Genomic DNA, 27756 nt, shown 5'->3' with positions numbered 1-27756 from the left:
CGATCGCCACGGTAACCAATTACCTATCAACCGAGGTGGTAATGGAGGCTACACTGCTGTCAGCAGCTCCCAGCCACTTACTCCGGCGATCGGCAAAGTCGATGTGAACTTGAAGTTGATGGAATTGTTTATCCGGAAGGATTACAGGATCAGCCAGCGGGCGACGTATCATGGGAGGTTTACGCCATGTTGACATAAAGCGTAAGAAAAGTATGGAGTGGTGACATCACTGCGGTAATGATGAGGTCACTAGTCAAAGAAAATCCATCATGATAAACCAGGGACATTACTCATAGATCCAGGCACCGGGACTGTGGTATCTTCTTATATTAGTTATCCATGGCCTCCTGCCTTCTAAAATCAACTTTTAACATTATGTTAATGATTCTAAAGGGCTCTGTTGGGCGTTACCAGAACCTATCTATGCTGTAGCTTCACAGGCTGTTACACTGTGCAGGAGCACTTCTCCCTCCAGCTGTGTGAGATTAGAGAAGGAGGAGGAAGGTGGATGTGATAAGAGAGAGCAGGGGAGACAGTAACCGCAAGTGAAGCTACAGAATGGAGGGGCTCTGGTAACACTACGAGAGCCCTTCTGGCTCATTAGCATAAGCATAAAAGTTAGTTTTAGGAGGAAGGAGGCCATGGATAACAAATATAACTGTGTGAGATTACAGAAGGCAGAGGAAGGTAGATGTGATGAGAGAGCAGGGGAGACAGTAACCGCAAGTGACGTTACAGCATGGAGGGGCTCTGGTAACACTCTTAGTGCTCTTTGGGCTCATTAGCATAATCATAAAAGTTAGTTTTAGGAGGAAGGAGGCCATGGATAACAAATATAACAAAGCTAGAAATTTGGAATGCTAAAGGGGGCGAAAGGGGAGGGTGCGTTCGGTGTAATCATGACCGTTTTTATTTTCCTTGCTTGTGTGTTCCTATATGCAATGTGCATAGGCACTGAGTGGGGCTGTGCTCATATGTTTGATTGCTTTATCCAATCTGTTTGACTTGGAATCTTTCATGTTGAACAAATAGGATGAAATGACACTGAATTCTGATTGTACACCAAATACTACAATAAACAATCAAAATAAAACAAGTTAAAAAAAATAAAATATAATATATGATAATAATAATAATAAATATATATCCCGGTGCCTGGATCTATGAGTAAGTGCCCGTGGCTTATCAGGATGTATTTTGATGGGAGATTTCCTTTAACTATACAATAAACAGAGACAACTAATTAAGGGACTGGACAATCCCTTTAATTACCCAGGGGTCCAAATTCTTGGCTTTTTTGGACATTTATCCAAATTTGTCCAAAGATTTGAATTTGTATTAAAAAAAATCAAGCAAATTTTTTAAATATATATTTATATACAGTAAATCAAGTTTTAGCGATTTAGGTTTGCGCCAATAACCAGACTTTGGTGGGAAAGTAACAGAAATGTTAAGGTCGCTGGAGCAATTCTCTGTGATGATTCTCAATAACGTGATTTAGTGGCGGCGCCGTTGATCCGCGCTCTGACGATACATTAGTGGGTATTCATCAATGGGAGAGGGAAATCCATTAATTAAAGCTGCGCGCCGAATGTGACAGAGGGAGATGGAGAGGGTCATAAAATCTATGGATTTTATAGCGAGAAAGAGGATTCTCCTGTTGTTAAAATGAAGCCTTTTAAACTGTCAGCCGAGAGAATAGCGCGGCACATCCGCTGCCGGTAATTCATCCATATTTTATTGTATTTTCCTGGCTGCTCTTGGTTTAGGGGCTCCTCCACCTTCTAATTGGAGCGAAGCAATAGACTACTCAAGATGCGATTGAGATGAACTTCCACCCAATGTAACGCTCAAGGAACCAAGAACGAGTCCATAACGACTCTTCACATCAAACCATCCAAGTGGACAAGAATATTCCTGACCAATTGACCAACAGCAGGAAATGGACAAGACCTGAGCCACAGAACCTGAAGAACCTTCAACACAAAAATCTGTAATGACTGGCTGTCCCCGCAGGGGTGGGTTCACACAGCTGACACTAGGCAGGGGCGGGACTTTCTTGGCAATAGTAAGGTGAGCATATAGGGTCAAAAAGGGTTTCATGTTTCAAAGCGAACATCGCCTATGTACTCCAAAAAATGTAAAAAACAAGAATTTTGTATGTGCCGTATTGCACAGCAGGGGTAGGATCACATAGCTGATTGGCTAACACTAAGCAGGGGTGTGACCTTCTTACTAAAATTTGAAATCTTAAAAAAAACTGACCTGAACCAACAGTAGAAACTCTCAACGAAAATTCTGTATGTGCTGTGTTGCCCGGTTGTTCCATGCAGAGGTGCGTTCACAAAGCGGATTGGATCCCACTAAGAAAAGTTGGGACCTTCTTGGCAATAGTAAGGTAAGAATGTAGGGTCAAAAGTGATGGATGTTGCAAAGAGAACATCACCTAAGTGCCCCAAGAATAAAACTTCATTTTCATAAAACTGATCTGAACCGGAAATTCTGCATACGCAACCCAAAAGTAATTTGCTAAAAAAAAAAACCAAATTTTTTGTAAAAATGTTGGTCTTCGAGATGGTCCACTATAATTGGCCACACAGATTAAGGTGACCAATAAATGTACGATTGACTTTACGTGATCTAAACCAAAAACAGAAAGATTGACCAATCCAATAATGTGGGGGCGTCGCCACTCTGTCAAAGGAAGGATGGGGCATGTTGAAATTCAACCCCCAGTCCATTTGTTCTCCATGGAGATGACCCACCACCTTAGGTGTCAGTGAGCTGTATACTTATCTCTCGCCCTGGACAACACATACAAGCTTAGCCGAACCAGTTCAAGTCCCACCCAGGTCAACATCTGCAAAGAGTTTGTATGTTCTCTCAGTGATGTTCCTCCAGTTTCCTCCCACACTCCAAAACATACTGGTAGGTCGATTAGATTGTGAGCCCCAGAATTTGGCAAGCTCTGTGCAGGGCTGCGTAATCTGTAGGCACTATATAAATAAAGAATTATTATTATAAATGGGGGAATCAGTAGTAAATCTCGGTTTCAGGAGTCTAAGGCATCTTTAAATTATTTTGCTGAGGATCCTACACCCTTGTACTGTACAAAGTCCAAACAGTTGGACACTTACAAATCACCTCATCCATCAGTTTTATATGCAGCCTGAACTAAGCAGCTCATCCTTTCCCCTCTCGCAGCAGGGAAATCCCAGCATGACCTTATCTACTAATAAAGGAGATACATAAAAAGCCTATTTATGTCCACATCTAAGAAACCCCCTTCAATATTTATGGCAGAAAGAAAGTGGTGATTAGAATTGACAAGGGGGCGGGGAAATTATCTATAAAAGTATTTGTAAAGCAAATGGAAATGCATTATACATAGAATAGGAAAATACCAAATTATAGCCTATGCCACCCTCTTTCTGACATAAGTAGTTATCATGGAGAGATCTTGACCCCCATCCTCTTGTATTCCACGATGGCGGCCATGTTGTTGGAGGGCTCATGTTCTGTATAAATTATATGGTAATTGTCCATCTACATTCTATAATTCCATGTTTCCGCACCCAGGAGGGAATTTCTTGGGGGTTTTTTCCATACGAGGCAGTAGAGTGACAGCTCAGAGTTATATATATCCCAGGGGGGGAGTCGGCGGAGATGTATAGTGCACAACAAGCCTCCGACTCTTAATATTGATTTCAGATGGGTAAATAGCTACTTGAGCCACATCTCAGGTTTTTATCTCAAGTAGGTATCTACTGACCATAAAAGCCTAGTATAGCCGGAGTACTGGGAGAAAATTGTAAATGGAGGTTAAATGAGTAGGAAAAAAAACCAAAGAATTCAATAGCTGGAGCTAAGTGGCTTATACGATGCATCTCAGTGCCATAAACGGGAGAGTTAAAGGGGATCTCCTGTAATTTCAATGACCTTTTGCTAAAAGAACATCACAATGTAATCATAGGGTTCCTTAAGGTTCAACCGTAATACATTATCTGATTGCAAGTGTTCGCTTTCTCTACAGCGCCTCCGAAGGAAATAAGAAGTATTACACATTGTCATTGTGTATATAACCCCGGGGGAGTCAAAAATTCCAACACCTGCTTTTATTTCAGCTACAAAACCAAAATGACATACAGTATCTGATCAGCAAGCAAGTAATGAGTGGGGGGGGATATCTTCTAGGTTCTGTCCAGAACATGGTCGCCATATTGGATCAGAGGCAAGTTTTTCCAATGAGAAGGGGATTGTAACATATCAAAGAAGAGCAACATTGTCCAAGAAATTGATTGGCACAATCAGATCTGTAATATCTCTGGTTCAGTAGTTATCAACACAGAAAGCTGCAACAACAATCGGGGACGTCCCCTGTGATGCACAGCTATGTGCCGTGTTGTCACTGGTGCTGAACACAGAGCTGAAGGCGCTGGATCCAATCGTCATGAACCTGCAGGAGAATCTCTGTGCTGATATCTCCTGAACCCTAAGAGATATTACAGATCTGATCGTGACAATCGATTTGATATATTACATGGATAGGATACAATCATTGATACAATATGGCGGTTATGTTGTGGATATGGTGTATGGCTCTGTGTCTCCTATTGTGGCAGGCATGGCTATCATTCAGTTCTTTCTATGAGGGCATCTTGACCTAGTGAGGGGTAATTATTCCTCCTGGACAACCCCCTTATGGACTCCTGGAAACATAGTAACAATCCCAATAGCAATTTAGGAAACACAAACCCTTTAGCGGTCACCCAGTTCCTCGGGAAGGGATGAAGTCCCCTACACCCCTCTTCACAACTAGCGTGAGGATGCCCCATCCTGCCCAGCTTTGAAGACTCCCCTATAAATCACATTCCACTAATATTTGTGCACAGTGTAATATGGTGACGAGATGATACCGCGGAATATTCTGCACGCCGTGCACCTGGTGCCGCGATATGTCGCTATACTACACCTCACCTCATTGATGTCATATATTTCCCAGTACTGCACAATCCTATATCATCCTGTACATATCTGTGTATTTATCTGTCACTTATACACAATGGGGCTCTCCCGCGTTCTATAAGTATATAGTTATGACTATATACTTATAGTCATAACTGATTTCCATGTGACCAACCCCATTAAATAAAAGCGAGAATATGAATGTAATCACTGACATACTGTGGCAGTTCAGGGTCAGTTTACACTTGGCTCATTTTTCAGTCTCAAAATTTTGGCTCGTTGTTAGGGGTTAGTCACACCCCTTTATGATAAACCACACCCTTTCCTCTGTAAGCCATAGCTCCTCCTCCAAAATACAAAATAAATCATCTACGTTTAGCTTAGTAAATCTCTGTTCCTAGGATACACGGAGGGGAGGCGATGTGAAGGTCCATCATAACTGGGACTGCTTGGACAACTTTTTGGCAAACTCAAAAAATCCCTTTAAGATTAAGCACTTGTGGAGTGAAAGCCCCTTTCAGATGCTACTGAACCCCAGTATTATACAATGTATCCTATGAAAATTCCAAAATTCCGAGGATAAAAACGATTGGGATTTTATCTCGATGGAAGGCCAGAGCTGAGGACGTTTGGGTTTGGCGCTAGTAGTTGGACCACAGCCCGTGATAAAACTGACTACGGGCACATAACATACTCCACTAGACATTCAGTTTTTAGACAATTTATTCTCATCTAGAGGCTTATCGAGGAAATTGGAGATGTTTCCATAGCAACGAGTACGGTCCCTGTTCTCATTTTCTGACTGGTGCTAGAAGAATCATCCGCTTGTTGCAACGGGCAACACCTCTGATTCCTTCTGCTCTTGGTTACATATAGATGTAGCAGAGCTGGATGTGCTTATATGGTGAGTAACACACAACAAGCTGCTCCCCTGTGGCTCGTGCTATACGATGGATTCCGTGCACCTCGCTGATCATGTGCGATACTTTTCTCTTGGTTGAACTTGCACCAGTATTATCTGAAAAATGTACACAAAAACGCTGAGTACACAATAAGCGCGGTCACAGATTTCTGGCACAGCCTCAGAATGTGGCGCGTTTAGCGCAGTAAATCTCATTCATTAATCATTATACATTTTTATATCACTGGATATCCTTGAATGTCACCTAACATAAACTGTTATAAGGATTAGTAGAGTTAGGATTGTTGGGTTTAGGTTAGTGGATTGAGGTTAGTTGGTATGGTAGCATGAGGTTTGTGTTAAGGTTAGTAGAATTAGGGTTAGTGGGTTACAGTTAAGCCCCGTGCACACAAATGTTTTTATTCGGCCATTCACATTCACTTCAATGGGCGATACAGTCATCCGTATGAATGGGTATATTGCCCACCCCACTGGGTCAGAGCCGTGTGACAAAGCTGGAACAAATAGGACATATTCTATGGCCTGGGTGGGCAAGGGGTCTTAGGCTTAGTCAGGTTAGTAAAGTTAAAGTTTGCAGAGTAAGGCTTAGTAAGGTTAGTGTTAGAGGTAGTGGGTTAGGGTTAATAGAATTAGTGTTAGTGAGGTAGAGTTAGGATTACTTAGATTAGTAGAGTAAGGCTTAGTAAGTTTAGGGCTAGTGGGATAAGGGTTAGGGTTAGTGTTAGTAGAGGTAAGGTTAGTGGGTTAGGGTTAGAAGAACTGGAGTTAGTGGGTTGGAGTTAGCCTTAATCGGGTTAGCAGCGTAAAGTTTAGTAGAGCAAGGCTTAGTAAGGTCAGGGTTTATAGGATTAGGGTTTGGGAGATTTAGGGTTAGTGTTAGTAGAAGTAAGGTTAGTGGGTTAGAGTAAGAAGAACTGGAGTTAGTGGGTTAGAGTAAGGCTTAGTAGAGTAAAGATTAGTAGAGTAAGGCTTTGTAAAATTAGGGGTAGTGGGATTAGTGTTAGTAGCATCAAGGTCAGTAAATTAGGGTTAGAAGAACTGTGGTTAGTGGGTTAGAGTTAAGTTTAGTCGGGTAAAGATTAGTAGAGTAAGGCTTAATAAGGTTAGGGTTAGTGGGATTAGGGTTAGAGTTAGGTTAAGGTTAGTGGGTTAGTAGAATTGGGGATAGTGGGCTAGAATGAAGCTTAGTAGGGTTAGGCTTAGTTTGGCCAGGGTTAGTGGGATTAGGGTTAGAGTTAGTAAAGTTAAGGTTGGTGGGTTAGTAGAATTGGGGATAGTGGGATAGAGTGAGGCTTAGTAGGGTTAGGCTTAGGTCGGCCAGGGTTAGTGGGATTAGGGTTAGAGTTAGTAAAGTTAAGATTAGTGGGTTAGTAGAAATGGGGATAGTGGGCTAGAGTGAGGCTTAGTATAGTTAGGCTTAGTTAGGTTAGCAGAGTTAGGCTTGGTAGAGTTAGGTTAATTAGGATTATGAGGGTAAGAGTTAGTGGAATTAGGATGAATAAAGTTTGGGTTCCCTATAAATCCCAGGGATGAGCTGTGACATGTAATGAAATTTCTCTGCAGCTCCCCCCACAGGGGAAACAAATTATTGCAGCCTCTATTCAAATGAATGAGCTGTGGGTGTAATATAGGACAGATCCTCTTTATAGTCAGTCTTTTACTCTTTATAGTAATTTTCATAACTATATGGGAATTTCCACCCTATTAAATATATATGTATACAAGGAATAGTCTATAATAGAAAGAAATTCACCTGTTGATAAGTTCCCAACCAAGAACACCAAGGACAATCTGGCACCTTTGCTATATAACGAGCGCCACTCTTATCCTTCGGTATAGACCGGTTCTGCGAAGTAAATGAAGCTGGCTTGCAATACCATCAACAACCTGTAGACATGTGCGGCGCTGTTTTTGTAATAAAGTAGTCTCTTTGATAAATCTGGCACTAGCCCTTAGTAGGCGATGCTGTAGGATTTATCTTTGGGATTACATTCTACCTCTATAAGTGTTGCTTTTTTGTATTTTTTGAGCCTGAATAGAAAACCTGTAGTTGTATTTCTCCCATTCCTCATGTAATCAGATCCCCATTAGTTGGTCAGGATAGATGGAGACTCTCTCCTGACTCCAGTCATCAGGTACGCCGGGTCTGAGATGAGAAACTGGTGGATGATATCCATCGTCTCCCCATCTAACAAGCCGGCCCGGATTACAGTCATGAAATATGAAAGTAGTGGGGGCCGGGTGGCCCTCATTCATCTCCAGCCCCGGATTACACCGCACAGCTTCATCTTCGTACATCGATCGATTCACGATTTTTTACCGCTAAGATGCTGACGTTTCCGAGACGTCATTTTTCAATTACAAAATCCAATCAGAGCGGAAAATCCACATGAAAATTGAAGGGTAAGTAGAGGACAGGAGCCCCGCTATCTGAATCCATGGGTGCCAAGTCCTAGCAATATAAAGGGACGAGTGGGCATTTACACCTTTACTACTAATGTGGGGGAGGGAAATGATGGTCTGTAGCGCTCATAAGGGAATGGAAATTGGTCCAATCTGAACATGGACAAGCACTCTGTATGGGCACCTGGCCCCGCACACTAGTGCCAGACCCATTTACTGCTAATTATGGTGCAGACTGGCACTGGGCTGAGGAATAGAAGTGTCTTGGTCAATTCCAGACCTACCCGGAGCCCATTTATCTATATTATTGGGTGCCCAGTCCATGTTTACTAGAGCTTGGGACAGGTGGGAATTGACTTCATTACATCCAATGTTGGAGAGAAGGGTGGGAGAAGCCATGGGCCAACAGGAGCTGGGGCAAGCACTCTGCATGGGCACCTGGCCCCTCACCACTAAAAGATGGTCAATGCCAAACCTTCCTGGAGCCCCTTTATCAATGTCAAGCGGTGGCCATGTGGACGTTTACTCGTTTGTATCAAATGTGGGAGATGCCACATGATGTTTTGTGGCGCTTATGGGGCATGGAAATTGGCACAATCTGAAATCAGGCAAGTCCTCTGCATGGGCAAAACTGGCACTGAGCTGAGAACTATGAGTGTCTAGCTCAATGCCAAACCTACCCAAAGCCCTTTTATCAATAGCAATGGGTGCCCAGTCCTAGTTTCCCAGACCTTCGGAAAGATGGGCATTTACTTCTTTACATCCAATGTGGATGACGCCATATGACGGCACGTAGCGCAATGGGGCATGGAAATTGGGTCATCCTGAGCACTCTATATGGGCACCTAGACTTTTCTCGCTCATTCATTGATCTGATGGACCAGATGAAACGGAATAGTTGAAAGTAACTAAACAGGGCTGCAATACTACACCTGTGGACTGGTGTGGCGCTATTTCCCTTATCCTGTACAACCCCACCGCTATAGCCTGACATACGGACACAGCCAGATTGTACTGGGTATTCATTATCCAAGTCTATGTGCATGTGATGCCGCAGAGCTGAGTTTGTCATGTGCAGCGGTATCAAGTTTATCCTTCTGCACGCTGAAAGTTTCTGATGCATCACGTGAAAATCAGCCGCGGTGTGGAGCCCCCGACGCCCGCTGTGCGTCCGCTGAACGCTTCTGGTGACACTTTCCTTCACGACAGTCAAGGTATCATGTGATAGACGGGTTGTGATCGCGTGAGATTTTATCTGCTGTAATTCAGAGATGGAGACGACGTGTTTTCCCGGTTGTATGGTTACGGTAGATGAAATCTGTGGAGAGGTGAGGGGGGGATGGGACGCGGCCGCACATCCTCAGCTCCGCACCTCACATGTAGGACAACTGAGGGGGCGACATAATATTTGTGATTGCATTGCAATTTCAGCCTGTATGGCGGTCATTTTTTCTACATAATGGCGGTAATATACTTTTTTGAGCACTGTATCGCGGTATTATTTGGATGTAGTCATGTGTAAGGTATAGTTTAAACATTGCATGGAAGCTCTTCTGCAGCACCGTATGGCGGTATTTTTAGAGAACTGTATTGAAGTATTATTGGTGCACTATAATAACAATAATATTTTTTTTATTTATATAGCGCACACAGATTACGCAGCGCTGCACAGAGTTTGCCAAATTGGTCCCTGTCCCCAATGGGCTCACAATCTAATCCACCTACCAGTATTTTTTGGAGTGTGGGAGGAAACCGGAGGACCCAGAGGAAACCCATGCAAACACAGAGAAAACATACAAACTCTTTGCAGATGTTGACCCTGGGACTTGAACCCAGGTACCCAGCGCTGCAAGGCTGTAATGCTAACCACTGAGCCACCATGCCGCCCCTTATATGATAGCATTACTGTATATATCAGTGTTATCTGGGCACTTTATAGTCGTATTACTGGAGCATTTTATGGGAGAATTGTTGGAGAGCTGTACAGTAGTATTATTTGTCCACTGTATGTGTTATAAGAGAACTGTACTATAGCGTTATTGGCACACTAACTGGTAATAGTATTGGAGTACTGCATGGAAGTATTGGTGCACAGTATTTTTGGAGCTGTATGGCAGAATAATTTGGGGACTTTATAGTTGTATTATTGGAGCACTGTATTGTTGTATTATTGTTGCACTGTATTATAGTATCATTGGAGCGTTTGTCACTATTTCTAGTGTTATTGATACATTGGGGGTCAATTACTAAGAGCCTGATTCACGTTTTCCTGAAGTGTTACCCAAATATTTCTGATTTGCGCCAATTTTCCGTGAATTGCCCTGGGATTTTGGCGCACGAGATAGGATTGTGGCGCATCTCGCGCTTACCTTCACCAGGTATAGGATGGTGCATTCCGGCGGGCCTTGGGGAACTTCAGCGCAGCACGTCGACACCTGGTGGACGTTGGAGGAACTACCTTAGTGAATCGCAGGAAGACCCGAATCCACCGCAGAGAACGCGCCGCTGGATCGCGAATGGACCGGGTAAGTAAATCTGCCCCATTGTATAATAGCATATTCGTTGCAGTGCATGCCAATATTTTGGTGCACTATAGTGTAGTATTATTGAAGCACCACATAGCAGGATTATGTGGACATTGTAGTACTAATTGAACACTGTAATACAGACACAGCAGTCAACTATCTTCGTCCTAGGGACACAGATAGAGTGGGAAGTTGGCCCTCTAAAGACCTGGGTCTTGGAGCCACCGCTCCCCCTGCTCCCCTCCCCCCTGGTAGCTACACCTCTGCAGGCTGCATGGTAATATAATTGAAGCAATAATAACAATTACTACATAGCGCCATTATATTCCGCAGCGCTTTACAAATCATGGGGGACATATCCAAAATAAGACAAGACGTTCCAGAGTGAATACATAGTCGTATGTAACAATAGCGGTGAGGGATCCGCACACAAGAGCTTACAGTCTATGAAGTATCTATGTCGTATTATCTGAGTGATCAATGTTACTACTATGGATACACTGTATCACATTATAGGAAGTGTATGGTGGTAGTATGATTCCATTATTTCGGCACTACACGGAGCGGTGATGTCGGCAGTGTATGGCTATACTGTATTCAGCGCTGTATGACCTTACAGGCAGTTATGTACAATGTAGGTTCCTTGGGTTTGTACTTAAGTACAATTTGTATGTAAGTCGGAACTGTATATTTTATAATTGCAGCTCTAGACAAACGTTTTTTTATATCCAAGTGAGAATTGGATTTTCAACATTTTTTGCTGTAAAGGGAACAAGGATTATGAATAAAGCTTCATTACAGACACCGTACAGCTGATCATTGCAATCTGGGACTATAGTAACATCCAGAGAGCTTCACCAGAGGTCACAGTGGGCAGAGGGTCCGTCTTTAACTAGGGGTTGTCTGTAAGTCGGGTGTCCTTAAGTAGGGGACCGCCTGTACATTTGGGAGTATTATTTTGGCAATGTTTATTGTGAGTTTTGTAATATGACAAACTCGGCTCTGCTATTTCCAGCGCAGTGACAGCATTGCTGTACAGCTACAATGTATACATCACTGTGATGTACAGAACACAAGAGAGAAATTATTGCTGCCGGTGACGGGCGCCCGATGAATTAAGTGACACTTATAATGAGCCAATTAACCCCCGCCATCCAGAATTACACCAGTCAGTGCTCGCTCTGTGATGCAGTCATACTATGGAAGAATTACACCCCCGGACCACCCAGCCATGAAAGTCACACGCTCCACACATGTACAAAGCCAATTGCATTATCATTAGTTGGTTAACATCATTAAAGAGACATCAACAAATATTTAAGGGGTCGTAAAGCAAGGCAGAAACAACAACGAAACCGGAAGGAAATATCTGCCTATCAGTCTATAAGGGATTCGGCAATTCTTCTCCGGCAAGATCTGGAGTCATAAGTGGAGCAGGGGATTCGTCTATACTTCCCCTACCAGTCTAGACCAGGGCTTAAAGGGAACCTGTCACCAGGAGACCCATTTTTAGCTCTCCCCCAGTCCCCACAGAGCATAGTACATACACTGCCAAAGTGTTTTTGTATAAATATCAGGTTTTACAGAAAAAAAGATATGTTATATTGTACCTTTCATTAGCATCTGCTGTGTGACTAGGCAGTCGTCCACTGGGAGGGGCTGGAAAGGAGCAGCCCCCCCCACCCTTGGGAAACAGCTCCTCCATGTGACCTTTTCATATATATGAAAACACCCATCACTGGGCTTAGCGACGCCCCCTGCTCCTCTACAGCCAATCCCGAGTGAGGGGAGTTATTCATATATTTGAAAAGGTCACATGTTTCCCAAGGGTGGGGGGGAAACTGCTCCTTTCTAGCCCCTCCCAATTGGTAACTGCCTAGTCACACAGCAGATGCTAGTGAAAGGTACAATATAACATATCTACAGACTACAAACATGGAGCGTAGTCTGATCATCCTGTCTTGTAACCCTGCTCTCCTATTTCTCCCCGTTGAAAAAAGTGCAGCTAGAAGACACTTAAAGGGCATCTGCCACCAGGATGAAGGATTGTAAACCAAGCACACTGACATACTGGTGTGTGCCCCATCTGGCAGGATCAACTCTTCTTTTACCTTCTCATGCCCTTGTTTTTAAGAAAAAGTCTTTTAAAATTACGCAAATGATCCCGAGGGGCTCCAGGCTCCATTTAAACCCATGGAGCCAGGAGCCCCTCAAGCTCATTTGCATAATTATTAAAGCCTTATTGTCTTAAAATCCAGGGCATGAGAAACTAATAGAAGAGTTGATCCTGCCAGATAGGGGAACACACCAGTATGTCAGTGTGCTTTGTTTACAATCCTTCATCCTGGTGGTAGATTTCCTTTAACATGACTGCAGGACATGACTACACTGGGCCTGTTTGGGGCAATTAAAGGTGGTGGATTTTGTAGCTATAACCCACTGATATAATTGCCCTTTAATGGTCTCTAATTTCCCCATTTCCTTGGTGCGATGGGATGAGGGGCCCCTCGTCCTGCCTATATCTGGTCCTGCACACAGCAGTGATACATCTCTCCACTGACAGCCCGGAGCGGGACCATCGCTCCAGCCATTAATTCTCATTAATTAGAGCCTATTCCCATTCTTCTGCTGCAATCATAAATAATTTCTCCGCATGAATCTATTGTGTGTTGTAGTCAATCGGCGCAGAATTAAAAAAAGAATCTATTCAATCTTCGTATTCCCCATAGGACATCACTGAAGACGCTCGGAAAACTAGACTTTTCTCTGGTTAATATGAAACAAAAATGTACAATACAAAATATTGAAGTGAAAATTCGGAGCTGTGAATAGAGATGTAGGGACCCCCCAGCATGAAATGACTCCCTGACACCCAGAGAAACAGAGCGGCGCTGCTAAAAATATAGGACATCATGTGTTATACAGAGGAAGGCGCCCCGTGTAGCCTGCAAGGGGTCATCATGCCCCCAGCAAGGTCTACACAATCATAACTACACAGCACTTCATATAGGGAGAAGAGAGGAATAAATGGGTAGGAGGAAAGAAAGAAAAAGGAGGGACAAAAGGTATGGAGGAGGAAAGAAAGGGAATGGCAAGTGAGGAATATCTGCTGCCTGGCAAAGGCAGGAAAAATGGAGGGTAGCAAGGTAAAAGGAGTGGGAAGAAAGGAAGGAAGGAAGGAAGGAAGGAAAGAAAGGAAGGAAGGAAGGAAGGATGGAAAGAAAGAAAGAAAGAAAGAAAGAAAGAAAGAAAGAAAGAAAGGAAGGAAGGAAGGAAGGAAGGAAGGAAGGAAGGAAGGATGGAAAGGAAGGAAGGATGGAAAGGAAGGAAGGATGGAAAGGAAGGAAAGGAAGGAAGGAAGAAATGAGAGTGGGAAGGATGGAAAGGAGGAGAGTAGGAAAGAAAGAAAAATGGGCGTGAAGAAAAGAAGGAAGGAAGGGAAAGGAGAGTGGGAATGAAGTAAAGATGGATGGGGCAGAAGGAAGAAAGGAAAGGAAGAGATAGGTAATGAATGAAAGGAGAGAGGGGAGGTAAGGACACAAAGGAAAGTGGGAAGGAAGGAATAGACTGGCAAAAGAAAGGAGTGGTGGGGGGTTGGGAGGGAAGGAAGGAAGCAAGAAAAGGTGCACCAGAAGGAAGGAATGAGAACGCACAAGTGGTGTTATAGTGAATGAAAAGAAAATGTTGGAGCAGACTGAAGATAAAAGAATTTAAGAAAGGGAATGAGGGATGGGGTATGGAGGGAGCTCAGATAATATGGAAGATAAAGGGAAATGGAAAAGTAAAGTCAAATTTGAAGGAGGAAGGAGGGAAAGATTGACGGATGGGAATTCTCACAGTTATTGGTTTAACAAACATCATTACATTAATGACTTTTACATCACTAGTAATCCTAGTATACCTAGAGTCTCCTCACCCCTCACCAAAAATTATATGACCAGTGCAGACTACATTATGACCAACACCAACAGGTATCGCACCAAACCAACACCGACATACGCCGAAGCCAATAGATCCTGTGCCATATCCAACACGGACTCTGTGCATTATCCAACATGGACCCTGTGCCATATCCAACACAGACCCTGTGCCTTATCCAACACAGACCCTGTGCCACATCCAACACAGACCCTGTGCCTTATCCAACACAGACCCTGTGCCTTATCCAACACGGACCCTGTGCCATATCCAACACGGACCCTGTGCCTTATCCAACACAAACCCTGTGCCTTATCCGACACAGACCCTGTGCCAATATCATATCCGACACAAACCCTGTGCCAAATCCAACACAGACCCTGTGCCATATCCAACACAGACCCTGTGCCATATCCAACACACACCCTGTGCCACATCCAACACAGACCCTGTGCCATATCCAACACAGACCCTGTGCCAATATCATATCCGACACAGACCCTGTGCCATATCCAACACAGACCCTGTGCCATATCCAACACACACCCTGTGCCATATCCAACACAGACCCTGCGCCATATCCAACACAGACCCTGTGCCATATCCGACACAGAACTTGTGCCAATACCGTATCCGACACAGACCCTGCGCCATATCCGACACAGACCCTGCGGCATATCCGACACAGACCCTGCACCATATCCAACATAGACACTGTGCACTATCCAACACAGACTTTGCGCCATATCCGACACAGACCCTGCGCCACATCCAACACAGACCCTGCGCCACATCCAACACAGACCCTGCGCCACATCCAACACAGACCCTGTGCCACATCCAACACAGACCCTGCACCATATCCGACACAGACCCTGCACCATATCCGACACAGACCCTGCGCCTCATCCAACACAGACCCTGCGCCTCATCCAACACAGACCCTGCGCCTTATCCAACACAGACCCTGCACCACATCCAACACAGACCCTGCACCATATCCGACACAGACCCTGCACCATATCCGACACAGACCCTCCGCCATATCCAACACAGACCATGTGCCATATCCAACACAGACCCTGCGCCATACCCAACACAGACCCTGCGCCACATCCAACACAGACCCTGCACCATATCCGACACAGACCCTGCACCATATCCGACACAGACCCTCCGCCATATCCAACACAGACCATGTGCCATATCCAACACAGACCCTGCGCCATACCCAACACAGACCCTGCACCATACCCAACACAGACCCTGTGCCATACAAACAACATCGAGCGCATCTTTCTGCTTTTCCTGTTTCCAATACAAAAAGTTCTAAGAAAAAAATGAGTGTTTTTTTCCAGGACTCTATTACACTCTTATGCTTGTGTCTGCTCTGATCTAGGTCATTACCCAGGTAGCGTCATGAAGCGTAATATTAGAGGTAGCAGAGATTGTCAATTCCACTTCTACCAGTGTGACTAGAGCCCCACATATCTCCCTGGGTTACATCCAATGTATTTTTATCCTCTCCCCGCAGTCATATTCCTCAAATACATATATATCCCCAATCATTCAGCACAAGTGTTTCTCACCTCCCAGGTCCAGTGGGATGAGCGTCCGGCACTGGGTAAATACAGACTTCTATGACATAATATAGACTTGGATTCCTACCTTCACAATAGGTCGGGTCTCCTTGAATAGGGACAAATCCGTTCCGACATTCGCATGTGGCTTTTGTGATCCAGTTTCTGCACTCTGAGTTTTCTCCGCACTGATAACCGTCCGCACAAAAGTCATGTCCTGCAATAAATGAAAGATTTTCTCAGCTGGCAATTCAGTGACAGAGGAAAGAAAAAAACTCTAAGTAAATGTTTGCCCTTGAACACCATTTTTTTCTCCTCTGCGGAACCATTTTTATGATAAATCTTTGTATCTTGGTAAGTGTCATCTCCTTCAGATACACATTTCCATACTGCTGGAGGTAAATAGAAACATTTTGACTAGCTACAGCCACCACTAGGGGGAGCTCAGGAGCTTACTGAATACCCCGATTGAGCTCAATGATAAAACCATAAGGAATTTGTCTAAGCTCCTCCTAGTGCTCATCCACTGTATCTAAAACTTATCTGGGGGTGTTTATCAATTAAACTACCTATCCAATTGCCCCAGATTTTAGGGAGTGCCAACTAATAGTAGTCCACCAGTAGCCCAAACAATAGTAGGATGTAAGTTCTCCTAGAGAGAAGCCTGATACTGACCCTTATCCTGCCCGTTTACAGGATACCTATGAAGCTTAAAGGGATTTTCCAATTTTTTTACTACCCTTGTCTTGCCACCCATAATTACTACAGGCTGCCGGTGTATAACATGATGGTTGACCTCAGCTTCCCAATATTAGTGACATACTCAATGGCTCAGGGTCTGGATCATATCAAGGTGGAGTGAGCATGTGTGATCCATAGATGCGGGGGCGGGTGATTTGTGTACGTGGCACGTCACTTGCATTGTCTATTGCATAGCCTGTATGATTAATGGTCTTCACCATTAGTACTTACAGCCCTTGAGCCTCTTGTGCTGTTGATAAAGTCAGCACACTCGCTGTATCATAGGTCGGCCTTCAGAGCGGGCGCTACTATGGTGGAGCAAGGAGCAATAGACTTCTTGAACCTCCATTCATACTAGAGCAGCCCACTAGAAAAGTAACCCAAAGATATAACTTTGTTTCGGGCAACAGAAAACCAAATGCACCCTTATTTCAACACAGTGGGGGTCATTTACTAAGGGCCAGATTCGCGTTTTCTCGACGTGTTACCCGAATATTTCCGATTTGCGCCGATTGTACCTGAATTGCCCCGGGTTTTTGGCGCACACGATCGAATTGTGGCGCATCGGAGCTGGCATGCGCGCGACAGAAATCGGGGGGCGTGGCCGAACGAAAACCCGACGTATTCGGAAAAACCGCCGCATTTAAAAAAAAAAATTGTGTCGCGAAAATTTCACTCACCTTCATCCTGGATAGGCCGGTGTATTTCGAGGCATTCCAGCGGACTTCAGCGCAGCAGCGCCACCTGGTGGACGGCGGAGGAACTGCTTTGATGAATCCCGGCCGGCCCTGAATCCAGTGCAGAGAATGCGCCGCTGGATCGCGAACGGACCGGGTAAGTAAATCTGCCCCAGTGTGGGTAAATCTACAGCCCAAAACCTCACGCTTATTAGTGACCTAAGTGAAGTTGCCCCCCCCCCCACCTTGTTCAAATGTAACAAAATTGGTGTCAAAAATGTGTGCTATGTTTGTGCAGCAGAAATTTTTGTTTGTGCCGCTATCATTTTTAAGATATTACTAAAAGTTTCCAGAAGTCATCAGAGATCAACCAGCCCACCCACATTACACAAACCAAACAAAACTGGTGCCAATCAATTCTGCTACGTTTGTGTTTCTCAAATTTTTGTTTCTGCTGAAGGTATTAACGAAATTGTAAAGGTCAAAAGTTCAGCCAGCCCCCCCACATTAACAGAATCAAACAAAACTGGTATAAAATATTTGTTCTACGTTTGTGCAGCAAAAATTTTTGTGTGTTGCTTTTGGCTATACTCACATAGTTCCTCCTAATGGATATCCTACAGAATAGGTATTATGTTTTCGCCGAAAGCCTACAAGGTATCTACCTATAAGTGTTTCCTTTAAGAATAGAGCTAATCTGCATACAGGTAATATTATACCACAACAAAATAAACATTTTTTTATTTGTATTCTATATTTTTATAGAGTCTATCAGTTTATCACTCCCTCCATGAAAGGCCTGAACGCCCAAGAATCCTAAAATAGTTGTCATCCGTGCGGCAGCCATCTAGAACGGACCTAAACCCGAAAGTTTTATGGTGACTATTATGATAGACGTCGGAGGCGCGCTCCCAGACCGCACATAAATAACAAGTATAAGCGGAATATGGAGCAGAATGGGAACCAGACAATCGTTTTCCATTAGGAGTTTTTTTGTTTTTTTTTTAAATTCCATTAAAAATAGATCCCGAAAACGTCATATATATCGCTGCCAGAAATCCAAAAGAAAAAAAAATGGTACATCTGCTTGTTTTGTTTGTTTGTGTGAATATATTGAATACTTAAAAAAATTTATGTTGCCAACACAAAATAATTTGTTTCGATAAAAAAAAAAAATTGTCTGTTTCGTCTTTTGACTTATTTTTAGTAATAAATTTTAAAAAAAAGTTAAAATAAAAATCTGGACACTTCCCAAGTTTCTACATTTTCAATTTTGCCGAAGATTTTTTTCCCCTTTTATTTTAGTCTTTGAATTTTTTTTTTTTTTTTTAAACTTATCTAAAGACCAAAGAAAATTGTTGTGAATTTTAACCCTTTTGACATGAGCATTTTTTTGGAAAATAGTGGAATCTCATAAGATTTGTTTTTCTTGACAGGAAGCTTCTCCAACACGGAAGGGAATTTCCTCTCCTCCCTCCTTCTCCTCTGTGTTGGGAAACAGTCTCCTCTCAGCACTCTCACGCTGTTCCTGAGATCCCCAAAAAATATTTCAGCTAATTTTTATACTACGGTCAGATCGGGTTTGAGCTCAGAACTCAAATATTTCCATTCCAACAATTTATATGCCGATGAGTTATCCCTTTTTCTATGCGGAAATATTTACAGGCATCTCAGGAGCAATGTGAGAGTGCGGAGAGGAGACCAAAATAAGCTAAAAACATCTCTTCGCACACCCACTGAACCTAAAATCTCTACTGCCTGAGATGAACTATGGAATGGTGCATCGCACCATCTCATCCTGGGGTAATATACAATTTTTTTTAGAAAAAGTGCAGCGCCTGAGACTCTGAGTTGGAATTACCTGAGGATGGGGAAAAATCCATAAGCCCCAAGGCAGGAGAGCAAAGATACAAGACAGACAGAACACAAGGCGCAACACTAGCGTAATACAGCTCAACAATGCTATACAAACAAAGTATCGCAGGACTCTCACCTGAAATAAGATTGACAACAGCCTTGAGAGAAATGTATAGGAGTACAGCTGCCGATCCTCTGCGTCAACGATCACTTTAGGACCAGGAGTCGGGAATGAGACCAGTCATCAGATGTAGGCAATTTATTATGGCATAAAACAGCGACGCGTTTCAGCTCCAGACCAAAGCTTTCACCAGAGAGAAAGGGGGATGAAACGGCACTTCACTTCTCACTCGGAGATCAGTCATCAGTCCGGTCCAGGGCTGAAATGCGTCGCTGTTTTATGCCATAATAAATTGCCTACATCTGATGACTGGTCTCATTCCAGACTCCTGGTCCTAAAGGGAGCGTTGACACAGAGGATCGGCTGCTGTACTCCTATACATTTCTCTCAAGGCTCAGACAGCAGGTACCTGCTACAACACAGGACCGGACACTGAGGGTCTCATGCAGGACCGGACACTAAGGGTCTCATGCAAAAGACCCGAGAGAAAGGGGGATAAAACGGCACTTCAATTCTCACTCGGAGACCAGTCATCAGATGTAGGCACCTTATTATGGCATTAAACAGCGACGCGTTTCAGCGTCCGATTTGTGCCCAACTGCCCCGGGATTTTGGCGCACGCGTTTGGATTGTGGCACATTGGCGCCGGCTTTCACGCGACAGAAATTGGGGGGCGTGGCCTTCAGACATCCCGACTGATTGGGAAAAACCACAGAATTTAAAAAGTTATTTGTGTCGCAAGATCAGCAATCACATGCACTGGGAAGAAGAAGGTGAATTCCGGCGGACCTCAGCGCAGCAGCGACACCTTCTGGATATCGGGCGCACGACCTTAGTGAATCCCGGCAGACCCGAATCATCGTCGGACAACGCACCGCGGGATCGTAACTGGACCGGGTAAGTAAATGTGCCCCAATGTGTCAGGTCCTGTGTTGTAGCAGGTAGCTGCTGCCTGAGGCGAGAGGTCCAACTCGCCTCATGGCTAGAGTACCCCTGGATGACTGTCAATATTTCAGACAACGTTTATCATGTGTGAGGGGGGACTTTAGACCAAAGACTCCTGTGTCAGAGGCAAATTTATCAGCCTCCCTTCCTATACCAGTATATATGCCAGTACCTTAGAGGGTTTTTAAAAAGAAAAAAAAACTGGATAATGCATTGAAAATCCTTTCCTATTTCACTTTTTTGCTTTCCAAAAATATTTAGGTTCCGAGTTCAAACCCTATCGGACCTTATTATAAACATTGGCTGGGGTATTTTTCAGGGGCAGCTGGAGACTTGTTTTGCTTATTTTTATCCATTTTTATTTTTATTATTGTTTATTTATCATTTATTTACTAAATGTTTTTATTTTTATAATTTAGTATTATTTTATACTGCTCAAAAAATGTAACAGGGCCCATAGAGAAACTCCCTGTTTTTTCGGCAGTTGAATTTTTGCTTTGTATTTTTTTATTTATAATTTTTTTTACTTTGTAGCTTATTTTATGCTTTTCAGTGGAATTTGATGCGACATTACATTAGGTAACTGGTATTTTTTTATTTATTTGATTTTTTTTTCCCACTTAGGGATCTATTTGAGCTTGGATGTGGTCAGCATGTAACTTGCCTGCGCTCGTATGAGAACAACATCGTATGAGAACAAATGGGCAAAAAAATAGGCTACATTCACACTGCCATTGCCCGCCCGTACCGTAGCGGGCAACGGCAGTGCACGGGGAGAGGAGGAGGAGGTGAGCGCAGCTCATCCCCGCCCCTCTCCATAGGAAGTTATGGCGCACGGCGCCGTATTACGGGTAAGGATAGGACAGGTCCTATCTTTTTCCCGGGTACGGAACGGTACGGTGCTGCACGTGTGTTGCACCGTACCGCTCCCGTAGGGCGCCGTGCACCCATTGCCGTCTATGGAGGACGTATATTGGCCGTATATACGTCCTCCGTACGGTCGTGGGAATGTAGCCTAAGTTTGTATAAAAATAGACTTGTCCAGTTGAGCACCTAATGAGTATGAGGGTGCACTGGCCCTACCACAGGGTCTACATGGTGTACAGGGTGTACCATGTAGAAGGGGGTACCGGCTCTACCACATATAGGTGTGTACTGGCTCTGCCATGTAGAAGGGGGTACCGGCTCTACCATATAGAGGGGTGTACCGGCTCTACCACATATAGGGGTGTACCAGCCCTACCATATAAAAGGGTGTACCGGCTCTACCACATATAGGGGTGTACCGGCTCTACCATATAGAGGGGTGCACTGGCCCTACCATATAAAAGGGTATACAGGCTCTACCACGTATAGGGGTGTATCAGCTCTACCACGTAGAAGGGTGTACCGGCTCTACCATATAGAGGGGTTTGCCGGCCCTACCATATAGAGGGGTTTGCCGGCCCTACCATCTAGAGGTGTGTATTGGCCCTACCATATAGATGGGTGTACCGGCTCTACCATATATAGGGGTGTACCGGCCCTACCATATAGAGGGGTTTACCCGCCCTACCATATAGAGGGGTGTACCCGCCCTACCATATAGAGGGGTGTACCACCCTACCATATAGAGGGGTGTACCGGCCCTACCAAATAGAGGGGTGTACCGGCCCTACCAAATAGAGGGGTGTACCAACCCTACCATACAGAGGGGTGTACTGACCCGACCATATAGAGGGGTGCACTAGCTCTACCATACAGAAGGGTGTACCTTCTCTACCATATACAGGGGTGTATCAGCTCTGCCATATAGAGGGGTGTACCGGCTTTACCATATTGAGGGGTGCACTGGCCCTACCATATAAAAGGGTATACAGGCTCTACCACGTATAGGGGTGTATCAGCTCTACCACGTAGAAGGGTGTACCGGCTCTACCATATAGAGGGGTTTGCCGGCCCTACCATATAGAGGGGTTTGCCGGCCCTACCATCTAGAGGTGTTTGTCGGCCCTACCATATAGATGGGTGTACCGGCTCTACCATATATAGGGGTGTACCGGCCCTACCATATAGAGGGGTGTACCCGCCCTACCATATAGAGGGGTGTACCGGCCCTACCAAATAGAGGGGTGTACCGGCCCTACCAAATAGAGGGGTGTACCAACCCTACCATACAGAGGGGTGTACTGACCCGACCATATAGAGGGGTGCACTAGCTCTACCATACAGAAGGGTGTACCTTCTCTACCATATACAGGGGTGTATCAGCTCTGCCATATAGAGGGGTGTACTGGCTTTACCATATTGAGGGTGTAGCAGTCCTACTATATTGAGGGGTGTACTGGCTCTACTATATAGAGGGGTATATACAAATCAATAATTCGGTTAAGGTCATCAGATTTTGGGCCCTTAACCTAGCGCCAAGAGAAGCAGTGATAACTTAACCATGAGTATTCCTTTACAGGAGTCAGACTGGTCTTTGTAAAACATCCCCTTTTATTTATAGAGGGAATGGACCTTTGTTGCAGCCGACAATGATGAATCTGGGGTTCAATGTTATATCGCTCTCATTGTGCAGTAATCATCTGCGATATATAACATCACATACAGCAGATGTCAACCCAAGAACAATATAGTTTCTACAGAATTTCTGATACTGAACGGAATGCACTTCCAGCAGTTTGGCTGTCGGAACATGGAACGTTAAGGTACTGACCGCTATTACCCAGAAATCCAATGTATGGGAGTCTGACAGTCTCGGAGATAACAGCTTTGCTCATTCGCTCCATTCTGCGCCTCATTCCAGCGGCCGTCGCTCACTTATTTTTTACTTTTTTTCTACCTTTTCTTTGATATTTAGTGACTTTAATCCGTCTTCCTTCCCTGACAATCTATGGAACCAGGTAATCCAAACCCATCACCAAAATGCCGGCCCCATTGTGTGAGCGGCAGAAACTGCTTAACATACAAATTGAAAGCTGCTCACAATTTCAACGTTTTTCTTTGACTTTCAAATAAAAGGAAAAAAAAACCTCAAAAAAGTGGATTTTCTGCCAGTATTAACCCTTTCATTTACATATTACTTTAATCATCATAGCACCAGTAGATGAGACCTTCAAGTGAAACTTTACCCCCTGCCCCATACACAACCCTGTCTCTATGGTCACACGAGTCCACAAGCAGAAGTCTCACTATACCTTCATCTTTATTTGTTACAAACTTGTACAAAATTGCAATTCCACAATAAATAAATTAAGCCTAAAACTAGTAACATGTCATTCATTCCATAAATAACAAAAAAAACCAAATGATCTCAGATTGTTACAATGTATCAGAAAGGTTTTGCAGAAAGAACCATAGATGTTTGCGTCCAGTGTGGCTCGTTGTGGGCTTCAAGAAGCATCTCTATGGTCTTGTGGTGATGAGGTATTGAGCCACAGTGTTGCCATCTTGTTGGTGACATTCTGATAAGCCATTGTGGTGGCATCCTTATGGTAATGAACTGTGGTGGTTATGTCGTAAAGCTTTGATAGTGGCATCTTGGTATGACAGGGTTTTGAGCAATGGTGGTAACATTCTGATAAGCCATGAAGGTGACATATTGGACCTATTGGAGTATTGAACCTTGGTGGTGACGTCATAGAGCTAGGGTGGTGACATTGTGATACGCCAAGGTGGTGGAATCTTGTTAGTAACAAGGTAATGAGCCATGGTGGTGGCATCTTGGTGTGACGGGGTGTTGAGCCATGGTGGAAGCGTGTTAATGAGCCATGATGGCAGAAACTTGGTGGCGATATGGTATTAAGCCATAGTGGCAGCATCTTGGTAATAACAGTGTGATAAGCCATGGTGGTAGCATTTAGGGGCTGTCAGGGTTTGAACCATTTTAGTAGAATCTTGGTTGTAACATGGGTTTGAACCACCATAGTGGCAAATTGGTGATGACAAGGTACTGAATCGTGGCAGTGACAAAGTATTTGGTCATGCTGGTGACAAGGTGTTGAGCCATGGTGGTAGCATGTTTGTTATGACAAGGTTTTATCAAGGGGCTTTTGATCAAGGGTATAGTGCTTTGGAGATGGTATCTTCATGATAGGGTGTAGTGGCATTTTAAAGATTATATGGAAATTGTAGTGGAATTCAGACAATAATATCACATTGAGCCATGGTGGGGGCATCTCAGTGGTGACAGGGTGTTGTGCCATGGTGGTGGCATCTCGATAGTGACAGGGTATTGAGCCATGGTCGTGGAATCTCAGTGGTGACAGGGTATTGAGCCGTGGTAGGGGCATCTCAGTGGTGACAGGGTGCTGTGCTATGGTGGTGGCATCTCGGTAGTGACAGGGTATTGAGCCATGGTCGTGGAATCTCAGTGGTGACAGGGTATTGAGCCGTGGTAGGGGCATCTCAGTGGTGACAGGGTGCTGTGCCATGGTGGTGGCATCTCGATAGTGACAGGGTATTGAGCCATGGTCGTGGAATCTCAGTGGTGACAGGGTATTGAGCCGTGGTAGGGGCATCTCAGTGGTGACAGGGTGCTGTGCCATGGTGGTGGCATCTCGATAGTGACAGGGTATTGAGCCATGGTCGTGGAATCTCAGTGGTGACAGGGTATTGAGCCGTGGTAGGGGCATCTCAGTGGTGACAGGGTGCTGTGCCATGGTGGTGGCATCTCGGTAGTGACAGGGTATTGAGCCATGGTCGTGGAATCTCAGTGGTGACAGGGTAGTGAGCCGTGGTGGTGGCATCTCAGTTGTTACAGGGTATTAAGTCATGGTCGTGGCATCTCAGTGGTTTTGGGCATCGAACCATGGTCGTGGAATCTCAGTGGTGACTGGATTTTGAGCCATGGTGGTGGCATCTCAGTGGTTTTGGGTATCGAGCCATGGTGGTGGCATCTCAGTGGTGACAGGATGCTGTGCCATGGTGGTGACATGGCATCTCCCACATGGCGTAGCTATTTATCCATAGTATTAAAAAGAAACAAAAAGTTGCAACAATCTGAGAAAAATGTTAAGTTCTTGTAAATGTCACTAGTGGTAAAGTCTCTCTGTAGTCGGTGTAGACGAGCAGGAGGCATCTCGTGGCTCTACAGGTGATTGCCACAAGTCATACTGGGGTTGGCAGTCCCATAAGTTGCCATGTGTAGGTTTAGACCGTCCCACAAAATTGTACAAAAAATTAGAGGTGAAATTTAAAAAAACAAAAGGAAAAAAAAGATTGATTTTGAGTCCACCAGATCTTGGGTGGCCTAGTTGAGGAGTGACATCCAGGTCTCTGCCGCCGAGTCTCTTCCGGTTAGTGCGGTTGTTTTTGGGTGATGTCTCCCCCGAGGCTTATCCGCTGGACAGAACTTCAGGATCTGTGTTGTGAAAACAGGAAATGGTGCTGAGCCGTCGTTTTATAAGTCTATGCTCATACTCACAGAATCAAAGCAATGTACTCAGATATAAGACACATGTGGGGGATGGGGAGGTGGCAACGGGTGGACACAGATTGTGCAAAAAAGAGAAATGTAGGTGTTAGGCCTGCTGCATTGGAACACTCATGTCCTGAAATACTCTGTGCTGCTGTGAGCAATCTCTCAATAACAATGCTGTTCAAAAGCAAGTTACAAATACATTAGATACAACAGTTATTATAAAATACCATGAACTTTGTGGCTGTAATATTGGGGATATTATGAGGTTTTTTTTGGGTTACATCCTTTTTTATACCATTACCTGGCACCAGTTTCCATCTGCTGCCGCCCTCACCCGCTATATTGTAATCTCAACACAGATCCTGAGGGACTACTGGTCTCACAAGAAGCCTCCGGACATGTGGAAGGGCATCAAAGCCAGAAAGAAACTGCAACATTGTATACACATGTATCAGGAGTCACAGTTGTCAGTCATTTCAGCCTGGGGAACATGTAACGTCACAATAGCTGCAAAATCTCATGTTATTGGCGCATGACAACTACCCTCTACCCACCTTACCATGGGGAAAATACAAAGTGAAAATCGGGGTTTCCCCCTGAGTGTCAGGTGCCGGTAACAGGACGCCCCGAATAACAAGTGCCTTTATCAGGGCGCACCGAGTATTAGTCCCAGTATCAGGACGTCCCCAAGTATCAGGTCGTAGTATCAGGACGCCCCAAGCATCAGGTCCCAGTATCAGGGCACCCCGAGTATCAGGACTCCCCGAGTATCAGGACTCCCTGAGTATCAGGATGCTTCCAGTATCAGGTCCCAGTGTCAGGACACCCCAAGTATCAGGTCCCCATATCAGGACTCCCTGAGTATCAGGATGCCCAGAGTATCAGGTCCCAGTGTCAGGACTCCCTGAGTATCAGGTCCCCGTATCAGGACTCCCTGAGTATCAGGATGCTCAGAGTATCAGGTCCCAGTATCAGGACACCCCAAGTATCAGGTCCCCGTATCAGGACTCCCTGAGTATCAGGATGCTCAGAGTATCAGGTCCCAGTATCAGGACAACCCAAGTATCAGGTCCCCGTATCAGGACTCCCTGAGTATCAGGATGCCCAGAGTATTAGGTCCCAGTATCAGGACACCCCAAGTATCAGGTCCCCGTATCAGGACTCCCTGAGTATCAGGATGCCCAGAGTATCAGGTCCCAGTATCAGTACACCCCAAGTATCAGGTCCCCGTATCAGGACTCCCTGAGTATCAGGATGCCCAGAGTATCAGGTCCCCGTATCAGGACTCCCTGAGTATCAGGATGCTCAGAGTATCAGGTCCCAGTATCAGGACACCCCAAGTATCAGGTCCCCGTATCAGGACTCCCTGAGTATCAGGATGCCCAGAGTATCAGGTCCCAGTATCAGTACACCCCAAGTATCAGGTCCCCGTATCAGGACTCCCTGAGTATCAGGATGCCCAGAGTATCAGGTCCCAGTATCAGGACACCCCAAGTATCAGGTCCCCGTATCAGGACTCCCTGAGTATCAGGATGCTCAGAGTATCAGGTCCCAGTATCAGGACACCCCAAGTATCAGGTCCCCGTATCAGGACTCCCTGAGTATCAGGATGCCCAGAGTATCAGGTCCCAGTATCAGGACACCCCAAGTATCAGGTCCCCGTATCAGGATGCCCCCAGTATCAGGTCCCAGTATCAG

At 44.8% G+C, this 27756-nt stretch overlaps 1 protein-coding gene across 2 annotated transcripts in view; it reads right to left on the bottom strand.

Moving 5' to 3' along the window:
- NELL1 (neural EGFL like 1) overlaps window positions 1–27756 on the bottom strand; it is a 534618-nt gene that overhangs the window by 330718 nt on the left and 176144 nt on the right. For both annotated transcript variants that reach the window (XM_072118935.1, XM_072118936.1), the window contains exon 12: window positions 16402–16530. In XM_072118935.1, the coding sequence (XP_071975036.1) occupies window positions 16402–16530 (129 nt within the window). The remainder of the gene's footprint in view (window positions 1–16401; window positions 16531–27756) is intronic.

This window comes from Engystomops pustulosus, chromosome 7, assembly GCF_040894005.1.
Source record: "Engystomops pustulosus chromosome 7, aEngPut4.maternal, whole genome shotgun sequence".
NCBI lineage: Eukaryota > Metazoa > Chordata > Amphibia > Anura > Leptodactylidae > Engystomops > Engystomops pustulosus.
Note: the sequence above shows the minus strand (reverse complement) of the source record. Positions and strands in the feature narration are given on the sequence as shown.